Source organism: Salvelinus fontinalis, chromosome 16 (genome assembly GCF_029448725.1).
Source record: "Salvelinus fontinalis isolate EN_2023a chromosome 16, ASM2944872v1, whole genome shotgun sequence".
Lineage (NCBI taxonomy): Eukaryota > Metazoa > Chordata > Actinopteri > Salmoniformes > Salmonidae > Salvelinus > Salvelinus fontinalis.
The window spans coordinates 20,217,006-20,241,832 of NC_074680.1; the positions used below are offsets into that span (position 1 = coordinate 20,217,006).

Genomic DNA, 24,827 nt, shown 5'->3' on the forward strand with positions numbered 1-24,827 from the left:
TCCTGGACCATGGTCGGGGCGAGGGTCGCCACTCAAGGGACGCTAAGGAGGGGGACAAAGACAATGGTGGAGTGGTGTCCTCGTCCTGCGCCACCGCGGACAGATGCCCACCCAGACCCTCCCCTTGAGTGTTAGGGGTGCGCCCGGAGTTCGCACCTTGAGGGGGGGGGGGGGGGGGGGTTCTGTCATGTTCCTGACCTGTTTTCTGTTGTTTTTGTATGTGTTTAGTTGGTCAGGGCGTGAGTTGGGGTGGGCATTCTATGTTATGTGTTTCTATGTTGGGTGTAATGTGTTGCCTGATATGGTTCTCAATTAGAGGCAGGTGTTTGACGTTTCCTCTGATTGAGAACCATATTAAGGTAGGCTGTTCTGTTTGTTTGTGGGTGATTGTCTTCCGTGTCTGTGTATGTCGCACCACACGGGACTGTTTCGTTTTCGTTCGTGTATGTAGTCTGTTCCTGTTCGTGCGTTCTTCGTGTTATTTTGTAAGTTCGTTTTTTCAGGTCTGTTGACTTCGTTTATTGTTTTGTAATCTATTCAAGTGTTTTTCGTGTTTCGTCTTGTTATTAAATTCATCATGTATTCCACCTACGCTGCATTTTGGTCTGATCCTTCTCGCCTCTCCTCATCCGAGGAAGAAATAGACGAACGTTACACCTTATTGCATGGAACTTCCTACCATCTCATATTGCTCTAATAAACAGCAAACCTGGTTTCAAAAAACAGATAAAATATCTCACTGCATAACACCTCTCCCCTATTACACCTAGATAGTTTGTGTGTATGCATTGATATGTAGGCTACGTGTGCTTTTTTTTTTTTATGTAGTTCTGTCCTTGAGCTGTTCTTGTCTAATGATGTTCTGTATTATGTTTCATATTTTGTGTGGACCCCAGGAAGAGTAGCTGCTGCTTTTGCAATAATAAAATACCAAATACCTAGTTAAATAAAAACAGTTGACAGTACTCCAATTCACCATGACATACAGTATGATCGGTCATGAATGATTTACTGTACTCCTACAGAAATAGCCTTACTAACTTGGCTCCCCTCATAAGACTGTAGACATTACATATAAAAAGAATCAGAGAAACCACCTTACACAGAAATTATAGAACTGAAATGATTCCCTCTTCTACACAACAGAGAATGCTATCTATTCTAAACAATATATTTCTATCTGAATGTTCCGTAACATTGTACTGTTCTGAACTGAGCCAAGAAGATCGTCACCCACTGCATCCGGTTTAATTGAATAAAACATTAACCAATACAATGTAGCAGAACAGAGCATGTAGACCAGATCTGTTCTATTTCCTGTTAGAGGAAATCAGTCACATATCTCTTTATTGTTGCCCAGCCCTCCTGATGAACAGATGCACACAGACAGACAACACAGAACAAAAGACACTTATTTCTGTTATCTGCCACAAGGTTTTATTGTAAAGTGGCAACCTCCTCACCCAATCTCAAAAACAATGTTCCACTTAAGGCTCCAAATGCACATATTGCCATCTGTATTGATATATTTGAAATATCTTTCTTTTAGTGTTAAAAAAACTGCAAGCACCAACCCTCCTTTTTACTGTGGTGTCCTGTACATTGAAATGAAAGGCGGCAATTGAACAGTCAAATACTAATCTGTTCTTGTCCATATGCATAAAAGGAATGAAAACTGGTAACATCTCTATCTAGTTAACATAAATACAGATATTCTTTAGTTATTCTTGACCTTTTTGCCTCAACTTTTGTAGTGTATAAACAAAGTGCTTAGTATATGCATAGTCTATTACGTGTTTTTCCATGTCAAATAACATATTGGATAAGATAGAACATTGGAAATAAATAAGTCAGTCATATGAAAACCTCATGAGTGCAAAATACCTGCTATTAGCTGTAACCTGGGCAGTGAATGACTGTCAAGGCATTATAGAAAGCATTCACATTTTCCTATGCTACTGAGCATTTAGTCATCATTGTTTAAGTGGCAAAGAACGCAAAAACAGTGCTAATCTTAATGTTTTGTTGTGGGAGTGTTATTAATCTCAGGTAGTGTGGCGTTGCTGTTCATATTTGTTTGGAAAAACCTGTGATGTGTGATAATTTCTTGAAGGTAAAAAAAAAAAAAAAAAAATACCAGGATTTTTTTTTGAAGAAGTTGTCTGGCAAAATAACTTGTAGGCTTTTGCATATGTTAATGAGATCTCCTTCCATTGTGTGGAAAAAATACAGACCAAAAAAGCCTAAAGCTATTCCTTTAGACTCAAATGCTATAGATACAGCTGCTAAGATGAAAGCGTCTGGAATCCAGATGGCACGTAGTATTTTCCATTTACAATGGTAACCCTTCAAGTGATACCACCACGTTTCCTCCCAACTTGTCTGCCAGGGTGGCGCGGTCCTGGATGTCGTCTAATCCGTTCACTTGCCATTCGTGTTTGATACCTGAAAAACAAAGGGGAGTATATCAAGTTAATTCCCATCTGTTTTATACTGTTGTGTTGAATACTAAGGAAGCACTTTCAAAAATTGCAGGGGTGTCTGGGGGAATTTTGTTTGATCCCACACATTCTTCTCTAAACTTTCAATGGATCTATGGGGTAGAAATTAAACGGTATTTTGAACAATTTGAAACGCCAACACCGACATTCATGACACTTTCATAGAACATGAATACAAAAATAAAATAACTTGTAGTTATTAATACTTGATAGTTTTGATAAGATAGCCTAGTTTTTACTATGCAAATTCTCTGCCATCACCTGAATAAATTACTGAACCACACGATCATTCAATATCAGGTCAAACATACAGGAATAGTGATTGTATATAGCATTTTTCACTTACCTGTGAACTTCTTTTTAATGGCATCTTTAGAGCTAGCATAGATCATCTTGCTTTTCAAGGGCGCACCCTCAGGTGCCCTGGAATGAGGGAAACACAATGACTTAATAAGCCTAGCTAATAACGGCTTTATTCCATAGTAATCCATACCACACAAATAAAAGCAGCAGCAGTGTTTCTGTTTCTCAAACTTTTTATAGCAGGGACCACCAAGCTATGGTCCTCCTGCACAACACTTAATAAGAATTGACTAATTCGGTGTCAGATCCCAGCGATTGAACCAATGGTTGACACAGCCACTGATCTAGGGTGCCTACCAAATGTCACCCCAGCCAAGCTAGGGAATATAGGCTTTTAAGAAACATTATTGACAACAGCTTTGCACCTTTCAAACTAACAAAGGGCAACGTACAAACTTACCAAAATATAAATACCAGGTCTTCTTTCTTGGATTCTTTTGTTTCGTATGTGGCATCGTATAAGCCGTATCTGCAATCGTTGAGCGGTAAAAGCTTGACGAAACAGGCGTATGGGTCGTCCACCGACTCCCCAATGTCACCAACAAGGATCCACTTGCCCTCCTCTACGATGATCTTCTTCTTGTCATCGCTGAGACAAAACAGCACAGCCTTTTTACGCTTTTTTACATCTTCAGTAGAGGATGACTTCCTGACCTTCATGTCATTGAAGACCTTGATGACTTCATCGTTGACAGTGACACCTGAGGCCTGTGGAAAGAGGGGAGAATGATATACAAGGTTCATTCAAGGTGTGATTTAGAACTCAAATGTGAACCAGATGATATAGCAGCCTTGATTAGTATTGTTGCCTCTTCAATAGCTAGTAAACACAGGGTACATGGCTGATAAAGACTGCAAAGACATCCTGTTTATTTATGATGTGGACATTGAATCTAGGCCTATAGCTAATAGCATGGAGATGGGAAATGCTTTCCTTTAACAAGGTATTGGAAATTACAAACCTTCACACATACAGTATGTAGCTAACTACCAGTAGTCATGCAGACAGAATAACAAGTGACTGCAGCATTGATCATAGCCTTTCTTTCCTTTGACACTCACAATGAATCAACACCATTTCACTCTGACACCACCTACCGCCACACATGCCGAGTCATTTTGCATAGGCTGCAGGCCAAAGGCCGGCAGATGGCGTATTGACGGTTTCATTTTACCGTCCGAAAGCATTTTATGCAACCGGTAATACACTCATATCCCTCTCGGACCGGTTCGCACCTAAAACATTCTCGATTCAGGCTGCAAATGCATAGATTTTATTTATTTTTTCACCTTTTTTATTTTGTCCTGGAGTAGATTTAAAAAACGGAAAATATGTGTACTTTCTTTATGAGACACAAATTTCCACCACAATGCTAAAGTGCTAATGCGCCTAGGAATGCTGGTCCTGGATGTTGCGAATCGCGTTCAGCCAATTAGCTTGCAGCAGTCTGTTAACTCTGGCTGAAAGCAGGGCGCAACATCAGGATGTAACATTAGCATGGTGGTGGAAATGGTGTTTCATAAAGTACACATATTTAAGTTCTCGCCAGTAAATGTAGTTAAGGAGGAATCGACGACTTTTCAGCCTGAATGGAGAACGTTTTAGGTACGAACCGGTCCACGGGGTTTAGGAGTGTATTACCGACTGCATACAAATGCGTTTGGATCAACAATATCGCCATCTACCGGTCTTTGGGCTACATAGGCTGCTATGTCAGTTGGCCAAAGTGTTCTCTCGATTAAAGATGACAATCGGACCAGAAAGCCTAACTGTGGCAATATTAGGACATTCCAACAGTGGTGACTGCTGATTAGCCACCCTCAATATATCAAAAGCGTGTACGAAACTCGCTGACCAGTGACTAGTTAGTGACCACCACACTGCCAACCGTCAGTGAATGAGACAGGTAACTCGCTTGGTGTATAGCAACATGTGCATGTGTCAAGGCCCACGGTTGCCGATTAAACTCAACGAGTTGTGTTGAGGTGCGATCAGTATATGGGCAGACTGGAGCTACGACGTCACACGATGACGTTTTCAAAAACGACTGATTTGAGCACGTAAAGCATAGCCTGCAATTGCAGACTTGTCTTTTGGGTCTTGAAATAATTGTGTATGACTTCGGAGCTCCAGTGCGCACACACTAATCGCCACTCAACTAGATTGTAAATAGTTGAGTTTAATCGGTTAGACCCACTACAGTAAACCAGTAGCTATGGGAACAGTATTAGCTTGCAAATACTTGCTAGTTTCCACTGCCAAACAAGCGTGGAAATCCGCATGGGCGTATTAGCTTGAGTGCAATCAAACAAAACAGGAGGCAGGCAAGACCATTACAAGTTGACGTTAGATAGTCCCAATCATTAAAGGTAGCTTGTCGTGTAGAAAACGTAATTGCTATCAGGTAGATAGCTATGTTATTAGCTAGCAAGCCAACTTGGCTAAACTTTCAGATCATGAAGGTAACTGTCAGTAGTAGAGTGAGAAACGTTAGTTAGATAGCGGACTGCGCTATAATTAGGTTAAAATGGCCGCCTGATGATGCAGGCCCTGTAACAATCCTAAATTGGAACTGATTTTACAAACGAAATCACGTTTATAATATATATAGATTGAACAAACATTAACTATAGCTCACCACTGCGGAATGTCGAACTGTAACCAGCAATCAAAACGTTGGTGCGTAAGCAAGCAAGCCAATGTTGCAACAAAGTTACAAAAAGTTAAAATCATCACTCAACTAGAAACTACCAGAGTAGTTTCAGCACTCAACTAGAAGAGTAAATTATCCTACCATGTTGTAAGATCGTCGGTCCCGTGAGATTTGTTATTATGTGGGGAAATCTTTAGGGGTAAAGAGATATGGGAATGAACGTCCTGACCGGGTGGGGTAAGGGGCGCGCGAGTATGCGCCGCGGCGGGCGGGATCAGCAATGGGATTCGAAGGGATAAGGGGAATTTGTATTGTGACTTACGGTTGACAATAAAGCTAAATTGACTTGCGGACTTCTACACTCAACTCCGGCAAACCAACTTCCCCGACAGAAAATTTAAGTTATTTCTCTAACCCTACCAAAAGATAGAGCCCATTTTATCTCAGTGAGGTGTAGAAAAAATATTAACCTAAAATATAGACGCCATTAATATATTCATGAACTTCATATTTATGCATCAGAGATTGGCAACACAAGTGAGAGCTGACCAAGAAATATTAAAACAGTGAATTTATTTTTACATATAGAAAATATACACGATAGCAAATACAAAAGCAGAGGTGAGAAAGTTAGGGGGACAAAACTCAGTATTTAAACTCTACCACAAACAGTTTTCTATAGTTTGAACTAAAAACTATGCCAATAATTCTTTACAAAAACAAACATGTTCTATAAAAATATAATTTAAAGCAAGTTCTTAGCTTAACTAAAATAAATAACCAATGAATTATAAGATAAGGAACAGTAAATCAGATTCCAGTGTAGTGTTTCCCTGAAAGATGGGAACCTGAAACAGTCCATGCAAAATTTGTTTTTACTGTTCACTACTGTGAAACGAACAAATGCAAAACTGTCCATATTAAAGCTAATACTTAAGTCATCTAAATTAACTGAAATGGTTGAAGAAAAGTATGTGCACAAAGACTAGAAATGCTCACAAGATACAAAATATAAAAATGCACTGTTAAAAAACACGCATTTCCAACCACAATTCGTTTTCCCTGAGTGAATACGAATAGAAAAGAGTAGTTTTCAAATATTCAGTGCAAATACTTTCACAGCGAGTTAGTTGTTCCTGCATTATCTTGAGGGAATGATATTACACTGCACAATGCTTTGGGAATGTTCAGACTTTCCAATGAATGATGGTATTCACTAGAAAACAAATGGATGAAAACAAAAGCGAAACAGGAAGGGACTACCTGAATTTGTCCAATAAGAAACTTGTTTTTGTCGAAAAACATTTTGCTACGGTGTGCATTAATGAATACGACCAAGTAGTTTCAGTCAGTCAGCTTTACATCCGGGACCGCTTCAGTGGAGTGGTCCGGTCCGCCAGCCCCAGGTTAGAAATCTCTGAGTTGAAGAAGGCTCGGAGCCTTGTTCCTGCTTTAGCTTCATTTGTGTGCTGAGGGTTGTATTGTAAACAGTTGGCGAACATGAGCTCCACGTCCTCAACGTACGCCGCTGTGAGAAAAAAATATATAAAAATGTCCCATCTGCTGAAGTACAGAAACATGACGGCATAAACATGTTTTAGTTAACACAGAAAAGCAAAATCTCAACTTACTGGCTGTTTTATATGCACAGTTGTTAACCTTTTCTCGGATAGTGCTCAGTGCAATGGGCTTTTTGATAATGTCGAAGTAGTCTGGAACCTGCAGAAGTGAGGAGACAAAATCAAGTCATTTAAAAAAGACAAAACAATCTGCAAATCTCAAAGCAATTCAACAAGGTAGTATTGAGGTTGACTAGTGAAGTAGTGAAAACCTCTACGGGATCGGTGTCTCCACGCGGGAGGGTTGAGCTAACGTGCGCTAATGTGATTAGCATGAGGTTGAAGAACATTTCCCAGGACATAGACATATCTGATATGGGCAGAAAGCTTAAATTCTTGTTAATCTAACTGTACTGTCCGATTTACAGTAGCTATTACAGTGACATAATACCATCGTTTGAGTGCAGTTATGAACTTAAATGTAATTAATAAACCAATTAGGCACATTTTGACATACTTGATACAACATTTTGAACAGAAATGCAATGGGTCATTGGATCAGTCAAAACGTTGAACATACACTGCCATCTAGTGGCCAAAATCTAAATTGTGCCTAACCTGGAATACTTTATAGCCTTTCTCTTGAATTTCAAAGATGGGGGAAGAAAAATAAAAATTAACATGTTTTTTTCTTTGTATTATTTTTTTACCAGATCTAATCTGTTATTCTCTTACATTCATTTCACATTTCCAAACTTCAAACTGTTTTAAGGAATATGCATATCCTTGCTTCAGGTCCTGAGCTACAGCTACGGGTATGTCATCTTAAGCAAAAATTGAAAAAAGGGTCCGATCCTTAAGAGGTTTTAAGTTGCATGGACTCACTGTGTGAATTAGTGTTCAACATGATTTTTGAATGACTACCTCATCTCTGTACCACACACATACAATTATCTGTAAGTAAGGTCCCTTAATCGAGCAGTGAATTTCAAAAACAGATTCAACCACAAAGACCAGGGAGGTTTTCCAATGCCTCGCAAAAGGAGGGCACCTATTGGTAGATGGGTAAAAAAACACAAACAAAAACAAACAGACTTTGAATATCCCCCTTTGAACATGGTGAAGTTATTAATTACCGCAATTTCTGGACTATTAAGCGCACCTGAATATAAGCCGCACCCACTGAATTTTTGAAGAATATATATTTTGTACATAAATAAGCCGCACATGTCTATAAGCCGCAGGTGCCTACCGGTACATTGAAACAAATTAACTTTACACAGCCTTTAAACGAAACACGGCTTGTAACAAAAATAAAGAAAATAGCAAATAGCAAATACCAAGTAGCCTGACCTACCATTGGTCACTATCTTCCTCCTCCCGTGCACTGAAACCACTGAAGTCATCTCCTTCGATGTCGGAGTTGAATAGCCTCAGAATTGCTTCATCCGATGTTGGATCGTTTTCATTGTCGCTCTCGTCACTTTCATCCGGAGGCAAATTCCCCGCTGAGCTCATGCTGCCCTCTTCAACACGCAGCAATCCAGCCTTACGAAACCCGTTGATGATAGTGGATTTTTTGACAATGCTCCACGCTGGCAGACTTGACCATAAGTTGCTCTTCACATGCGGCCCGTTTTAGTGAAGGATTTCTCCCCACTTGTCATCCAAGCCTCCCACTGAACACGGAGCGCAAGCTTTTGTTGTCTTTTTGCACTGAGTCAGTTCCTCACGCTACTGTTTCCAACGTCTTATCATCGACTCATTAAGGCCAAGCTCCCGTGCAGTAGCTCTATTTCCTTTTCCAACAGCCAGATCGATCGCCTTCAACTTGAAAGCTGCATCATATGCATTTCTCCATGTCTTTGCCATGATGAGGGTGACAAAATGACTACCGTAATCAGAATGATGGGAAGTTTGAGCGCGCTCGATTTACGTCACAATATGTGACGGTGCTCAGTTTTTTGGCGGCATGAATCTTGTGAAAGCCGGGAAAAATCCATAAATTAGCCACGTCATTGTATAAGCCGCGAGGTTCAAAGCGTGGGAAAAAGTAGCGGCTTATAGTCCGGAAATTACGGTACCCTTTTGATTGTGTATCAATACACCCAGTCACTAAAGATACAGGCGTCCTTCCTAACTCAGTTGCCGGAGAGGAAGGAAACCACTCAGGGGTTTCACCATGATGCCAAATGGTGACTATAAAACAGTTCAAGTTTAATGGCTGTGATAGGAGAAAACATCAACATTGTAGTTAATCCACAATACTAACCTAATTGACAGAGTGAAAAAGAGGAAGCCTGTACAAAATAAATATATTCCAAAACACGCATCCTTTTTGCAACAAGGCACTAAAGTAACACTGCAAAAAATGTCAAAGCAATTAATTTCATTCCTGAATACAAAGTGTTATGTATGGGGCAAATCCAACACAGATTACTAAATACCACTCTCCATATTCTCCAGCATAGTGGTGGCTGCATCATGTTATGGGTATGCTTGTAATTGTTAAGGACTGGGGAGTTAAGGATAAAAATCCTAGAGGAAAACCTGGTTCAGTCTGCTTTCCACCGGACACCTTTCAGCAGGACAATAACCTAACAAAGGCCAAAGTGGCTTACCAATAAGACAGTGAAGGTTCCTGAGTGGCAGAGTTACAGCTGACTTTAATCTACGGCAAGACCTGAAAATGGTTATCTAGCAATGATCAACCACCAATTTGACAGAGCTTGCAGAATTTTGAAAATAATGGGTAAATGTTGCACAATCCAGGTGTGGAAAGCTCTTAGAGACTTACCCAGAAAGACAGCTGTAATCACTGCCAAATGTGCTTTTACAAAAGTATTTACTCAGAGGTGTGAATTCTTATGTAAATAAGATATTTCTGGATTTCATTTTCAATAAACATGCAAACATTTCAAAAAACATGTTTTCACTTTATCATTATGTGGCAGATGGGTGAGAAACAAATACATTGAATACATTTTGAATTCAGGCTGTAAAAACAAAATGTAGAAATAAATCAAGGGGTATATGCATACTTTCTGAAGGCACTGTATGTGTGTCACTAGTGACGTAGCTAGTTATGTAATAGTATAGGAAAACGTATTCATAGAAGTGCTTGCATGTGTGTGTGCTGTTTTTTATTTATTTTTTAAATGCATGCATGTCGCTCTGCGTGCCTCTCCTATCAGCCTTTCAAGTCATGTATTACCTGTGTCCTAGACACCAGTTTCATGAAGGGCCAGCTGTCTTCATGTCTGACTAGCTCTACAGTCAGCTGCTCGCAGGCAGACAGCTCATGGACTCCTTGGTTCCTCCCTGAGCTGCGGCGATTGGAAGAAGAACCTGAGACTGAGGGAGTCAGGACCAGCCTGGGTTTGTGGGAGACCTCTGCTGGAGAAACAGTGGAAGGAGAATATAAACGCAAAGATGAGCACAGTGAGTGAGAAAGCCCCAACTAGAGGGAAGTTGTGTAATTGATACATGAGAAAATTAACATTCAACACTTCTATACAGACATATCTTTTTTTTTGCATTACATCTTCAGCAATGTAAAGACCCTGGCACATCATGTTGACAAGAACACAATTTGTCTTTTTATCACCCAACACAACCCTCTTCCATCTCCCCCTCCCACTGTCTTACCTGAGATTGGTCTTTTACGGGAGTCTGCCAGAGAGAGAGATGGAGCAGGCTGGCTGCCTGGCCTGCTAGAGGTACCGTTGGTTGCCAATATCTCATGACTGAGCCGGGAGCTGACTCTGCTGCCTGGCCGTGGTGGAGGTCTGCCGTTGGAGACTGGGGTGGGCTTCTTCCCTGAGGACCTGGAAGCGGCTCCCTTCCCAGTTGAGAGGGCCTGTTTGGGGGTGGTCTGCTGGCTCCGGGGGGTGGAATGACTTGAGTTGGTCCTGCTGTTCGACCGACTTCCTTTGGTAGTAGACACAGGAGGTTGCACAGCAGTCCGGACCTTTTTAGCGGCACTAAAGGAGAAGAGGGAGACAGAATTGTGGGAGAAAAACTTCAGATATCTGAATAAACTAAATGTGTTGAGTTGTTTTTATTGTTTTAAAGTATTCAATTTAATATAAACTACGGCTGTACAACAAAATCTTGGTTGACCGAGAGTCGTTTGTTCTTTCGACCAATCGATATAGACACCACCTATGCACCGAGCTTTTCTGATGCTTTAAGCGCACTGTTTGATGAAATAATGACACACAAATGGCTCAAAAGGAAACATAAAAAAGACAGTGAGTGTCTGTCTGGCACATGTGGTCTCGCCACTCCCTGCTGCATCTGACAGGCAGCACAGCATGTGGTTATCGCGCCGTCCGTGCTGAAGCTGCAACATAATTACAGCCATTTAGATGGTTATTTCTGGACGGAAAAGTTCTGTTACCGAAATCCCTCATTTGTTTGGAAAAACATTACCTATTCCCTCAACTTTTGCTTGAAACGTGTGCATTGCATGCTCGTGACCAATAAGGCCTGACCTATAGCCTATCATAATCGCATCAATAAATTGGTTATAAACTCTATACGTGAGAGCAAAATGGATGCAGTGGACATGAAAAATAAACTCGAAACAGGGGAATGTTTACTGGTTTCTCAGGAGGAAGTCAGATCTGTGTAAGACATTTTACTTAGTTGTGGAAAGGAGGTTATAGGAGCAAGCGCTGCATGAGGATTATATGTGCCAAACAAGTGCTGTCAGATTACAATAAAAAAATTGAATAAAAATTCAGACCATTTGGAACGGTGTAAACACAAAAATTACAAGTACCATAGAGTGTCCTAATTCTATTAAGTCTAAACCGGACGCGCTCTTAGGCCTACAGATTATAATTATTTTAATAACAATAAGGATATAAAAAAAGGAGTATATAGGAGCAAGAGCTGCATGCATATTATTAATTATGTGCTGTTAGATGACAATATAATTTTTCTGACCACTTGGAACAGTGTAAACACTAAATCAATTATAATACCAGAGTTTGTTAAATTATTATATATATTTTTAAAGCCTTTATTACAGCATAGCTAAGATATGACAAAACAGACGAATTTGTGAAATTGCTTTATCTGACATGTGGTTGTGAGGCATGGTGCTCTCAGAATCAGTAGACTATTAAACAAACACAAAACAGGATACGCCTTATTTCTGTAGATACAGTTGAAGTCGGAAGTTTACATACACTTAGGGGTTGGAGTCATTAAAACTCGTTTTTCAACCACCCCACAAATTTATTTTTAACAAACTATAGTTTAGATAAGTCGGTTACGACATCTACTTTGTGCATGACACAAGTCATTTTTCCAACTCTTGTTTACAGACAGATTATTTCACTGTATCACAATTCCAGTGGGTCAGAAGTTTACATACACTAAGTTGAATGTGCCTGTAAAACAGCTCAGAAAATTCCAGAAAATGTCATCATGGCTTTAGAAGCTTCTGATAGGCTAATTGACATCATTTGAGTCATTTGGAGGTGTATTTGTGGATGTATTTCAAGGCCTACCTTCAAACACAGTGCCTCTTTGCTTGACATCATTGGAAAAATCAGCAAAGATCTCAGATAAAAAAAATTGTAGACCTCCACAAGTCTGGTTTATCCTTGGGAGCAATTTCCAAACGCCTGAAGGTACCACGTTCATCTGTACGAACAATAGTACGCAAGTATAAACACCATGGGACCACGCAGCAGTCATACTTCTCAGGAAGGAGATGCTTTCTGTCTCCAAGAGATAAACATACATTGGTGCGAAAAGTGCAAATAAATCCCAGAACAACAGCAAAGGGCCTTGTGAAGACGCTGGCGGAAACAGGTACAAAAGTATCTATATCCACAGTAAAACGAGTCCTATATCGACATAACCGGAAAGGCCGCTTAGCAAGGAAGAAGCCACTGCTCCAAAACCGCCATAAAAAAGCCAGACTATAGTTTGCAACTGCACATGGGGACAAAGATGGTACTTTTAGGAGAAATGTCCTCTAATCTGATGAAACAAAAATAGAACTGTTTGGCCATAATGACCATCGTTATGTTTGGAGGAAAAAGGGGGATGCTTGCAAGCTGAAGAACACCATCCCAACCATGAAGCACAGGGGTGGCAGCATCATGTTGTGGGGGTGCTTTGCTGCAGGAGGGACTGGTGCACTTCACAAAATAGATGGCATCATGAGGGAGGAAAATGATGTGGCTATATTGAAGCAACATCTCAAGACATCAATCAGGAAGTTAAAGCTTGGTCGCAAATGGGTCTTCCAAATGAACAATGACCCCAAGCATACTTCCAAAGTTGTGGCAAAATGGCTCAAGGACAAAAAAGTCAAGGTATTGGAGTGGCCATCACAAAGCCCTGACCTCAATCCTATAGAAAATGTGTGGGCAGAACTGAAAAAGCGTTTGCGAGCACGAGTCCTACAAACCTTACTCAGTTACACCAGCTCTGTCAGGAAGAATGGGCCAAATTCACCCAACTTATTGTGGGGAGCTTGTGGAAGGCTACCCGAAACATTTGACCCAAGTGAAACAATTTAAAGGCAATGCTACCAAATACTAATTGAGTGCATGTAAACTTCTGACCCATTGGGAATGTGATGAAAGAAATAAAAGCTGAAATAAATCATTCTCCCTACTATTATTCTGACATTTCACATTCTGAAAATAAAGTGGTGATCCTAACTGCCCTAAGACAGGGAAGTTTTACTAGGATTCAATGTCAGGAATTGTGAAAAACTGAGTTTAAATGTATTTGTCTAAGGTGTATGTAAACTTCAGACTTAAACTGTATATATGGCTTTATAAAGCCAGGCAAATTAAACAGTTAGGCTATTGGATTATAGACCTAATTCAATTGGGGTTTCCTCTCCTAAATTTTCTTAGACAATTAAGGCAAGGCTCGTTTCCTCACTTCGTTGCTGCCACGCCGTATTGTTCTCAACACCGATACGCTGGTTAACTTCGCTATTATGCACATAGCAACATATAGGGAAAGGCACCAATTCAACGGCACACTGAAGATTACATTTCGAAACCGTGGACTGCGACCACCAACGCAGGAGAAAGCGCATTTGTTATAGAATAAATATTATTTTTATTCGTGTTGCAGCATTGTTCTTATGTAATAACAACATATACAACTTCAGTAGCACGTCTCGGAGTGATGGACTGTGCCATCCCCACGGCATCCACAATGGATTAGTCCACTGAGAAAGGTGCAAATTAGACAGGTTTTTTCTACCACAAAAATATATATAATTTGTGAATACTTGACTAAAGAAGTCTCGGTTCAACCAACAGCCTATGGACTAACCGATGTCTGCCTACTTTCAACCCAATGAAGTACAGTGACGCTCAGAACACACCTATTCTCCTCTGTCGTCTCCTCCCCAGAGTCTTCTTCCTCAGAGTCCTCCTCTTCCGCCAATTCCTCAGAGTCGACAGAGGACCGTTGGCGGGAGGGGAGGCGGTTGGCTCGCTGTTTGGGATGGCACTCAGGGCAGAACCAGTCCCCTTCTGGGACAGCCTGGAAACAACACAGAGCAAAGAAGAGGTTTAGATTACACCGGTACAGTAGACAGCAGAGTTACAGGCGACCGGGAACTACACTCTTTCAGCAGGTTACTTTTGAAGACAACAGGGTCCTCAAATGAACCTCAAAAAGGTTTCATACCAATTTTATTGATCGAGGTCCAATTATTTTAGGGGGGGGGGGGGGGGGGGGGGCAGAGGGTGCTTGCCCCGCCATTAAAATTGTAGGGGAAACACATGGTATCCATATGCCATGTGTGAAGAAAAGCATCATCCATCCTACCTTGAGTTTCGGGCGGACACAGTGGATGTGGTGTCCTCGGTCGCAGCAGTCACACAGCAGCATGTTCTCTGCATCTCCCTTCCTGCGACAGACCTTGCAGCGGGCGTGGAGCAGGGACTTGGCCCAAATGACACTGCGCTCCAGGGTGGAGAGGTGGAGGAAGACCTGGGACATGCTGGAACAACCCAGCAGAGACTCCCTCCAACGCTCCTGGACCGTCTTCACCACCCGACCACTGTCACTACCGTCTGGTCAGAGAGAGAAGAGACATACAGCCAGACATTATTACAGTAGTATTCACCACCAAGGGATGGGCATTTAAGATGTCACAATTTTTTTCAGATACCCAGATAGTCGAAATAGATGTGTATAAAAGAAACAACTTTTCCTACTGCAATGATGTGTTGCTGCACTCGTTTCAGCACAGATGGTGGGGAGGGGCGCGAGATGAGCGGAGGCCAGTGTGTCTGACACAGAAGGAGAGAGAAAGTAGCCAAACCTATTTGCTCAAGTTAGACAAACTTGTTGCTGCGATAGGTTAAAGAAGCTAGCTAACTACACTACCCAGTTAAGTTAGCCAGCTAGCAATGCTAATTAACTAAGGCTATTTTGCTACACTCCCCACATCCATTAATATTAAAAAACAGCCTACCTGTTGGTTAATCATTGCAGCCTACTACTTCTCATTTAGCCAACTTAATTCTGTAATTTGTATTCCTTTTTGCATCGATTAGAAATCTCCCACTTCACTTGCTACACAAGGAGCCTCTGACAGTAGTGCTGCTTTGATCGTCCGACAATAAGCTACACGCACGAAAAGTGTGTTGTCTACCATTACATCTTTCTTTATGGGGGCGCACTCAAAAAACCTGTCAACTCGTTTCATTAAAATGTCATGATCTATCCTTGTATGTAGCACTGTCACGTCGATAATTATATTTCTTAAAAATAGGCCTCTTATAAAAAATAAAAATAAAGTATACTCTCGCAAGTAATCAAACACTAACGTCCATTTGGATATTCAAATATCCGTGCCTAACCCTAGACCCGACCACCGTCCCTACCGTCTGAGGTTCAGAGAGGGAAGAGACAGACAGTCTGGAAGGCCCAGAAAATCCAGCCACCCAAGTCAGACTGTCCTCTCTGCTTCCGCATGGCTAGCGGTACATCAAGTCTGACACCAAGAGAGTACTGAACAGCTTCTATCCCCAAGCCATAAGACTGCTAAATAGCTACACTGACTGAGTTGATCCACCCTTGTATTTTATTGTTACACAGGACTCACGCTGCTGCTACCGTTTATCATATATTCTGATGCCTAGTCACCGTACCCCTATACATAGTCACCTTAGCCCTATACATCTACCGCCAACACTCCAGTATCCCTGCATATAGCTTCTTACCTTCCCGTGTGTTTTTGTTCTACCTTGTTATTTTTAGTGCTACATTGATTACTACATTATTTGGTTTAGAGTTTGCTAGAAAGGCATTTCACTTTTCTTGTGCATGTGACAAAAAAAACTTGAAACAGGTCACAGAATGCAACACTCCTCTCCATCATCTACAATATAAGCCAACAGTCCCACCACTGTCACCGCACTCAGAGGGGAAACAAACTGTCAGAACAATGGCAATCACTCACTAATTCCCTTAAAATATATAATTAATTATTATCATCTAATTTCAGGTTACCTTTATTGGGGTACAACCAGTCTTTTGAGTGAGACCATCAAATCCGCTATGCTAGAGGAAAAAGTACAAGATTTCATTTTGCCTTTCTTGCTTCCTATCATCCTTACCTTCACTGTGTTGATCCTCATCTTTCTTCTCCTTCTTCTTTGCCTTCTGGTCCTTTTTAGAGTCTTCGTCACCTGTTGGAGGGGGAATAAGGTGAGGCACTGTTTTGCCATGACAGTCAAAAGATATCAATTTGTACGTCAAACATAATCAAAAGCGCTAAACCCTAAAAGAAAATAAGCGTGAACTGTTCAAATGACAAGTTAAAAGTGTAAAAAATACAGTTCACAGCAGACATTAAATCACAGGTAGCACTCATTCCCTGTCTGGCTGGCAGATAAGGTTTTAACCAAAGAGATTAACCAAAATGTCTTATTTTTCAGTTTTTAAAACAACTGACTGACATCGATTCAATTATTTGAAATCTATTTTTTCCCCATGTGAGCTCAATGAGCGCATTCTCTAAAGATGAATCAGATCCAGCCTGTGCAATGTAGAAGGGAGTTGTAGTTTCCAACAGGCCAATATTCTTAATTTTATGCGCTAAACTACCTACAATGACCATAAGCCATTGTGCATCTACTTGTCCGGTCTGTTTCTTTTATGCCTGGTATGGAAGAGGAAGAAGAATTCGTGATCGTGAGGGGATATAGAGAGCAGCTGTTGCTTCGCGAGGTATCTCTCCCTGAAAATACATGATGTAAGTGACTGATAGTTGGCATTCAGCAGTCATAAAAGTATGCCTTATTTATTACTTTGAAGAACTACAAAATAGTGATCGTCAGAAAGCATAGGAAGCAGATCTATAGAGATGACTAGTAATTAAATAAAGTCAAATAAAATAAATGTAACAAAATATTTTAAAGTAATGCGAATAAATGGTTAATCGGTGATAAGCAGTAATGGGCAGTCACTACCATCACAGGACTTGTATTAATTGTTTTATTGTTACAGAATTCAACTCAAACAATCAAAATCAGTGATTATTTAAATAAATCGAGCTGACCTCAAGCACTAACTACTCAGCCCTAGTTAAAATATGCTCAGATAAAGGCCTCTGACCATTTTCGTCACGGAGCAAATTTCAGGGCTGCTGAGTGCAGACTTGAACGTTGTGAAAATTCTGTCCAACTTCCAGCGTGCGTTTACTTTGAACACTGAGGCTGTCCCCACTTTTAGTTAGTTATAACAGTGGCCAAGTTGGCTACTGTGGCTATTTGATCATAATGTAGACCTACCATCAAAAACAATGGAGAAAACGCATCCCATAACATTTCAACATGGAAAAAGCTGTTCTATCGTTCAGCCTACAGTAGCAGCCAATGTGAAGTGCTCAATGTAGGCCTACATTCCATGAGACTTATGAAAAAAACATGCAGGGCTTGACATTAACCTGTTTATCCACTTGTCCTTCAGACAAGGACGTGACTGAAAATGTGGTTGTTGTTTGACGCAAGAAACCACTTCACAAAATTAAAAACTGACTATTATTCCCATACCATTATTACAAAGAAGCATACAAATTATGCTACCCTCTGCCGACTTAGCTTATTCAAACCCGTTTCAAAATACAACACTGTCCCTTTAAGATAAAAAAAATAAAAAATAAAATAACTTTACCTGACTCACTTTTCAAAGATGCCTGGAAACGTACACATTTTGTGCTCTTGTAGGAAGCAATCACTCCCCTATTCCTGACAACAAATGATCTATAACTTGGCTAATAACTCACTGACTAGCAAAGGATATGAACAAAATGGGCACACGTGGCTACATGCAGCCTCCGCTTTGATCTCAAAACAAGCGCATCTACTCACGACCGCTCATGCTGTAAACACAGTCCAGTTCAAAGTAAATGGCACAGATCCATAAGGCAATGGTCTATTTGCATATAGGCCTACTGCAGGTCTGATAGTTTATGCGACACTGGTCTATATAAAGTACAGGCTGAGTCATGTGTGTCATTGCAATAGAATCCTACTCTGATGCATTCTGCCTACAACAAAATACATTTTAAATAATTTGCTTTTTATTTTACTGGGTGGATGGTGCCTGGATATGATGGTCAGCCTTAGTGGAGGGAGAGCGCAGCAGACTGAGGGTCTGCTTCTCAACATCACTCCACTATCCCTTTCCTCCACTGACCAAAAAAACAGACACCATCTTCCAGCTGATGGTGAAACTCGAGTCGCACCACATTATTTCTGCCTCATGCACAAATTCATGTTGTTACTCCTATGAACAGACAAAGTAAAATATTGACGTTAAAAAAATACCCAAGCCTATCGATACACTCCGCCAACCCTGATGTCCTAGCCGTGTCTGAATCCTGGCTAAGGAAGGCCACCAAAAATCCTGACATTTCCATCCCAAACTACAACATTTTCCAACAAGATAGAACTGCCAGGGGGAGGAGTTGCAATCTACTGCAGAGATAGCCTGCAGAGTTCTGTCATACTATCCTAGTCTGTGCCCAAACAATTCAAGCTTCTACTTTTAAAAATCCAGCTTTCCAGAAACAAGTCTCTCACCGTTGCCACTTGTTATAGACCCTCCTCAGCCCCCAGCTGTGCCCTGGACACCATATGTGAATTGATTGAAGATGGATGGGGGGCAGAGTTCGTACTGTTTGGTGATCTAAACTGGGATATGCTTAACACCCCGGCCGTCCTACAATCTAAACTAGATGCCCTCAATCTCACACAAATTATCAAGGAACCTACCAGGTACAACCCTAAATCCGTAAACACGGGCACCCTAATAGTTATCATCCTGACCAACTTTCCCCCTAAATACACCTCTGCTGTCTTCAACAAGGATCTCAGCGATCACTGCCTCATTGGCTGAGTCCATAATGGGTCCGCGGTCAAACGACCATCACTGTCATACGTTCCCTAAAACACTTCAGCGAGCAGGCCTTTCTAATTGACCTGGCCCAGGTATCCTGGAAGGATATTGACCTCATCCCATCAGTAGAGGATGCCTGGTTGCGCTTTAAAAAGTGCTTTCCTCACCATTGTAAATAAGCATGCCCCACCACAAAAACATCCTGTGGTGTTCTGCATTAGCATCGAATAGCCCCCACGATATGCAACTTTTCAGGGGAAGTTAGGAACCAATAGACACAGTCACTTAGGAAAGCCAAGGCTGGCTTTTTCAAACAGAAATTTGCATCCTGTAGCACTATTTCCAAAAAGTTCTGGGACACTAAAGTCCATGGAGAATAAGAGCACCTCCTCCCAGCTGCCCACTGCACTAGGAGGCGCTAGGAAACACTGTCACCCCCCCGCCCCCCCCCCCCCCTTCACCCAAATCCAGACAGCGGATGTCCTGAAAGAGCTGCAAAATCTGGACCCCTACAAATCAGCTGGGCTAGAATCATCTGGACCCTCTATCCCCCTCTTCAAAGGGGAAACACTCTAGACCCAAACTGTTAGACCTATATCCATCCTGCCCTTATAAAATTTTCGAAAGCCAAGTTAACAAAATCATAGACCATTTTGAATCCCCCGTACAGTCTCCACTATGCAATTTGGTTTCTGAGCTGCTCATGGGTGCGCCTCACCCACGCTCAAGGTCCTAAACAATATCATAACCGCCATTGATAAGAGACAATACTGTGCAGCTGTATTCATCGACCTCGCCAAGGCTTTCAACTCGGTCAATCACTGTATTCTTATCAGCATACTCAACAGCCTTGGTTTCTCAAATGACTGCCTCGCCTGGTTCACTAACTACTTCTCAAATAGAGTTCAGTGTGTCAAATCGGAGGGTCTGTTGTCCAGACCTCTGGCAGTCTCTATGGGGGTGCCACAGGGTTCAAATCTCGGGCCGACTCTTTTCTACGCATGTACGTATGTATACATGTATGTATGCATGTCAATGATGTCGCTCTTGCTGCTGGTGATTCTCTGATCCACCTCTACGCAGATGACACCATTCTGTATACATCTGGCCCTTCTTTAGACACTTAGCAAACCTCCAAACGAGCTTCAACGCCATATAACTCTCCTTCCGTGGCCTCTAACTGCTTTTAAATGCTATATAAAAGAAATGCATGCTCTTCAACCGATCACTGCCCGCACCTGCCCGACTAGCATCACTACTCTGGACGGTTCGGACTTAGATTATGTGAACAACTACAAATACCTAGGTGTCTGGCTAGACTGTAAACTCTTCTTCCAGACTCACATTAAGCATCTCCAATCCAAAATGTAATGTAGATTCGGCTTCCGATTTCGCAACAAAGCCTCCGTCACTCATGCCGCCAAACATACCCTCATAAAACTGACTATCCTACCGATCCTCGGCAATGTCATTTACAAAATAGCCCCCAACACTCTACTCAGCAAACTGGATGTAGTCTATCACAGTGCCAACCATTTTGTCACCAAAGCACCATCACTGCGACCTGTATGCTCTCGTTGGCTAGCCCTCGCTACATATTCGTCGCCAAACCCACTGGCTCCAGGTCATCTATAGGTCTTTGCTAGGTAAAGCCCGCCTTGTCTCAGCTCACTGGTCACCATAGCAACACCCACCCGTAGCACATGCTCCAGCAGTTATATTTCACTGGTCATCCCCGAAGCCAACATCTCATTTGGCCGCCTTTCCTTCCAGTTCACTGCTGCCAGTGACGGGAACGAATTACAAAAGTCTCTGAAGCTGGAGACTTATATCTCCCTCACAAACTTTAAGCATCAGCTGTCAGAGCAGCTCACTGATCACTGTACACAGCCCATCTGTAAATAGCACACCCAACTACCTCATCCCCATATTGTTATTTATTTTTGCTCTTTTGCACCCCAGTATCTCTACTTGCACATCATCATCAGCACATCTATCACTCCAGTGTTTAATTGCTAAATTGTAATTACTTCACCTCTATGGAAGATTGCCTTACCTCCCTTATCTTACTACATTTGCACACACTGTAAATATATTTTTCTGTTGTGTTATTGACTGTACGTTTGTTTATCCCATGTGTAACTGTGTTGTTGTCACACTGCTTTGCTTTACCATCTTGGCCAGGTCGTAGTTGTAAATGATAACTTATTCTTAACTGGCCTACCTGGTTAAATATATATATATATATTTATTAAAGCCTTCCTACTCATTCATTACTGCTGCAGTGCTTGTTATAGCGCTGAGTGGAAATAGGCAGAAGATGCATTTTATGGCTTATAACTTAAACATGAACTCACTCAAAAACAGCAGCTCTTTGCTCTATTCATTGATAGTCTCTCTAGTCATGGTTTTAAAATTTTTGAAATCTCACAGTATCAACTTAGCTGGAGCTTTCTTTTATGCCTGCTACGTTACTGCAGACAAGGTCATCTAAGCCCTCCGAGTGGCTAGCGGGTAGGCCTCCCTGGGCCCGCCGGGAAGGCAGAGTTTGTACCTTCAGACACATGAAATGGTTCAAAATGGCAACAGTTGGCCTACCCGGTGCGCAGGGCAGCTGAAGCGGGTGCACCTACAGCCCGTGATGAATACAAAAAAAAAAAAAAGGGCTTTATCGTTGGGTTTTTTACAGAAATGTTTTGTGATGGACTAAGAATGCCTTGGAGATCACCCAGTTGGTGACCACTGCTCTAGAAAGTTGAGTAAAGAAGTTAAATCTTGTTCTTCTCTCAGTGGGCTGATATTTGTGCGCAGCAGTCCCCCGGGGAGCTGCAGCTTAGAGGGAACATCGTCTGTAACTAGAAGCTTGGCCTAAAATGCATTTCAAGAGATTCTCAATTACAATTTTTTTAATCCAGGAAAAGTCTCAATCTGGATCTCAAAATTTCTACAATTAGCATTGATCTAAGTGTGCACACTGTGCGTACCAAATGGCACCCTATTCCCTATGAGCCCTAGTCAAAAGTAGTGCACTATAAAAGATATTAGGGTGCCAATTGGAACAATTCCTCTTCTTTGCAGGAAGGCGTTATAATGCGAGGAGGAGTTTTGCTGGCCTACCTAGTGGAGCCTTGAGGAACTTTCTCTCAATTCCCTGTTGGATGTGGGCCAGGGCCTGAGCCAGGTAGTGGACAGTGTTGTTGACCATCTGAGGGGTGTTGGGGCTGGTGGGCGCTGTGCTCATACTCTCCCCCTTCAGTTCCTGTACCCTGAACAATGACACCTGTAACCTGTACAACATGGACAAGACCGAGAGAGATTGTGTTAAAAACTTTGACTCCTGGGGAAGCACAGTCTAAGATACTGTGGGGATAAAAAAAAATGAAGAAAACAGGAAGGTATGTGGAATGTATGACTTATTGTACCAGATGTTGCTTGTTCTTGGGGTCATGAGTTTCCCCATTACAAACATTGACAAAAAGAGTTCCACACCACATTTTTACAAGTCTGTTACCTATAGTTAGCTAATACACTTTTGTACATCGCACTGTAACTTACACTTTACCTTATTTTAGCGCACAAAAAACATAATACTTCCAGGTCAACTGTAATATGAATACCATTGTAAAGCACAATTTCTCCCGTTTCCAGCAAAATCAATGACGAGACCTTCATGCTGCCCGTCTCTGCATGATTGAAGGCAATGAGCTTCGTCGGGTCTTTTTTTAAATGTCGGGTGGGGAAACGGCTTTTTTCACCCGACCTGTCCAATTTATCACCTCTAAAATGTAAATAAAACACTATAAAAGAGTTTATATGCGTCATTAAATACCTATTTGAAGGCTTGTGTTGAATTTGAGTTGGGTTTTTAGGGCGGCGCTGAAGTTATCTTCAGAAGTAAACAGAGGCTGTCACGGCTTTTGAGAGTCATGATGGCTTGCAGTGATGGCGCAAAAAATGAATACATTCAGTTAATTGACTAGGTATCCCTCCTTACCCTGTCCCTTTCCTGTTTTTAATCCGTGAGAGAAGGGCTACACCTGGTGGAGAGGGGCTGTACGACATCACAATGTAACGTACAGCGTCAGAGGGTTCAGTTTTTTTCTACTTCTCTCCAATACTATCGAGCCATTACCATGCTTTACCAAGCCATTATCAAGGCTTGAATAGGAACCTACAACACACCCCAGATTTTGATGACAACAGTCGCTACAGTCCCATTAGTTTTCATTGCAGCCTCGTTTGAAAGCCGCGGTTGCGCAAATTTGTATGGACTAGGGTTAGTCAACAGAATGCTTTTTCTCAACTAACTCACACTGTAACCATATATCTAGCTAACCTCTTGGTCTCAGCCTTCAGCTCCTGTAACCTGACCAGTGAAACCTGTAACACGGGGGGAAAAAATATATGTTTTTTACTGATCCTGTGCAGTCTCAGCTCAGGCAGTCAATAAAGATACACTGAAAAAAAAAAAAAAAAAAAAACTCATTTAAGTGTCTGGTGGCTATGCCTTTTTCTCAGATGTAACCATAATTGAACTCAATGTAACCATATTAGGGATGTGACAAATGGACAACTTTTCTTAACGTTTAAACTGCTATTTTAATCGGTTTTCGGTAAACTTTTTATTTATTATAATCATACAATTTTATGTCAATATTGACATGATTGATTGACGGTAGGTGGGGGCGGGAGGTGCCATATAAACAAACTCACTTCCTTGATAACTTCCTCAAACAACAGCTCTGCGAAGCGCAGTAAACGCTGTACGGCCACTGCAGAGATTGGATTGACCATGCAGAGCCTTTAAATGTTCCAATTACATCCGTATGACCACTAGGGCCGGGAAATGAAGTTCTCTCCCGCGAACCTTTAAAAACATAGAACGCAGCTACAGTAACATGTCGATAATGTATAACCTTCCAAACACTTAAAAGTGCTGCATTAGAAGCGTCTGCACCTTTGCACAGTAAACTTCTGTGCTGGTATATAAATGTTATATTGTTTCCCTGACAACAATAAAGGTTGCTGATTGATGTCCTGTATTTTAAGGAAAGAGCAGTCCGCGCGGAAGGCAGCAGGCATGTTAGGATTGACAGTTCTGGTTGCCTAGTGATGGAAGTGAGTCCCGCTTTAGAAGCAGCGTTACTTTACAGACAAGTAAAATACCGTTTATATAAGAGAAGGTTTCGTGTTGACGTTTAGAAGCCGTAGTGTAACCTAAAAGACATGCAGTAGCACTTTCAAAGAGCCACATACCATTCTATCTGAAAAGGGTAGGCCTAATCGATACAGGCTATACCAGTAGCCTACCATCATTTCATATAATGAGGCAAACACACCCCCAC

The 24,827-nt window shown here is 41.5% G+C and overlaps 2 protein-coding genes across 8 annotated transcripts in view; both read right to left on the reverse strand.

Moving 5' to 3' along the window:
- Positions 1–1,304: 1,304 nt before the first annotated feature.
- Positions 1,305–5,808, reverse strand: LOC129812790 (cofilin-2). The gene is made up of 4 exons (XM_055864666.1): positions 5,660–5,808; positions 3,265–3,572; positions 2,848–2,924; positions 1,305–2,445 (listed from the first exon to the last, which is right to left on the reverse strand). Exons 1-4 carry the CDS (start codon positions 5,660–5,662, stop codon positions 2,333–2,335), a joined length of 501 nt encoding a protein of 166 aa, XP_055720641.1. The 5' UTR covers positions 5,663–5,808; the 3' UTR covers positions 1,305–2,332.
- Positions 5,809–6,074: 266 nt separating this feature from the next.
- LOC129812788 (bromodomain adjacent to zinc finger domain protein 1A-like) overlaps positions 6,075–24,827 on the reverse strand; it is a 37,934-nt gene continuing 19,181 nt past the window's right edge. For 4 of the 7 annotated variants that reach the window (XM_055864658.1, XM_055864660.1, XM_055864657.1 and 1 more), the window contains 9 exons: positions 22,600–22,769; positions 16,698–16,769; positions 15,291–15,365; positions 14,899–15,146; positions 14,450–14,610; positions 10,726–11,060; positions 10,292–10,473; positions 7,150–7,237; positions 6,075–7,046 (listed from right to left, as the gene is read on the reverse strand). In XM_055864658.1, the coding sequence (XP_055720633.1) occupies positions 6,877–7,046; positions 7,150–7,237; positions 10,292–10,473; positions 10,726–11,060; positions 14,450–14,610; positions 14,899–15,146; positions 15,291–15,365; positions 16,698–16,769; positions 22,600–22,769 (1,501 nt within the window). In that variant the 3' untranslated portion in view covers positions 6,075–6,876. The remainder of the gene's footprint in view (positions 7,047–7,149; positions 7,238–10,291; positions 10,474–10,725; positions 11,061–14,449; positions 14,611–14,898; positions 15,147–15,290; positions 15,366–16,697; positions 16,770–22,599; positions 22,770–24,827) is intronic. The other 3 variants (XM_055864663.1, XM_055864661.1, XM_055864659.1) reach the window with 2 other exon arrangements.

Bases quoted from the DNA above. Each gene is read 5' to 3' on its own strand.
- LOC129812790 (XM_055864666.1), bottom strand. The intron at 2,925-3,264 runs GTAAGTTTGTAC...CCCTCATTCCAG, and splicing joins GACCTGGTATTTATATTTTG to GGCACCTGAGGGTGCGCCCT. The intron at 2,446-2,847 runs GTAAGTGAAAAA...TTTGTTTTTCAG, and splicing joins CATTAAAAAGAAGTTCACAG to GTATCAAACACGAATGGCAA.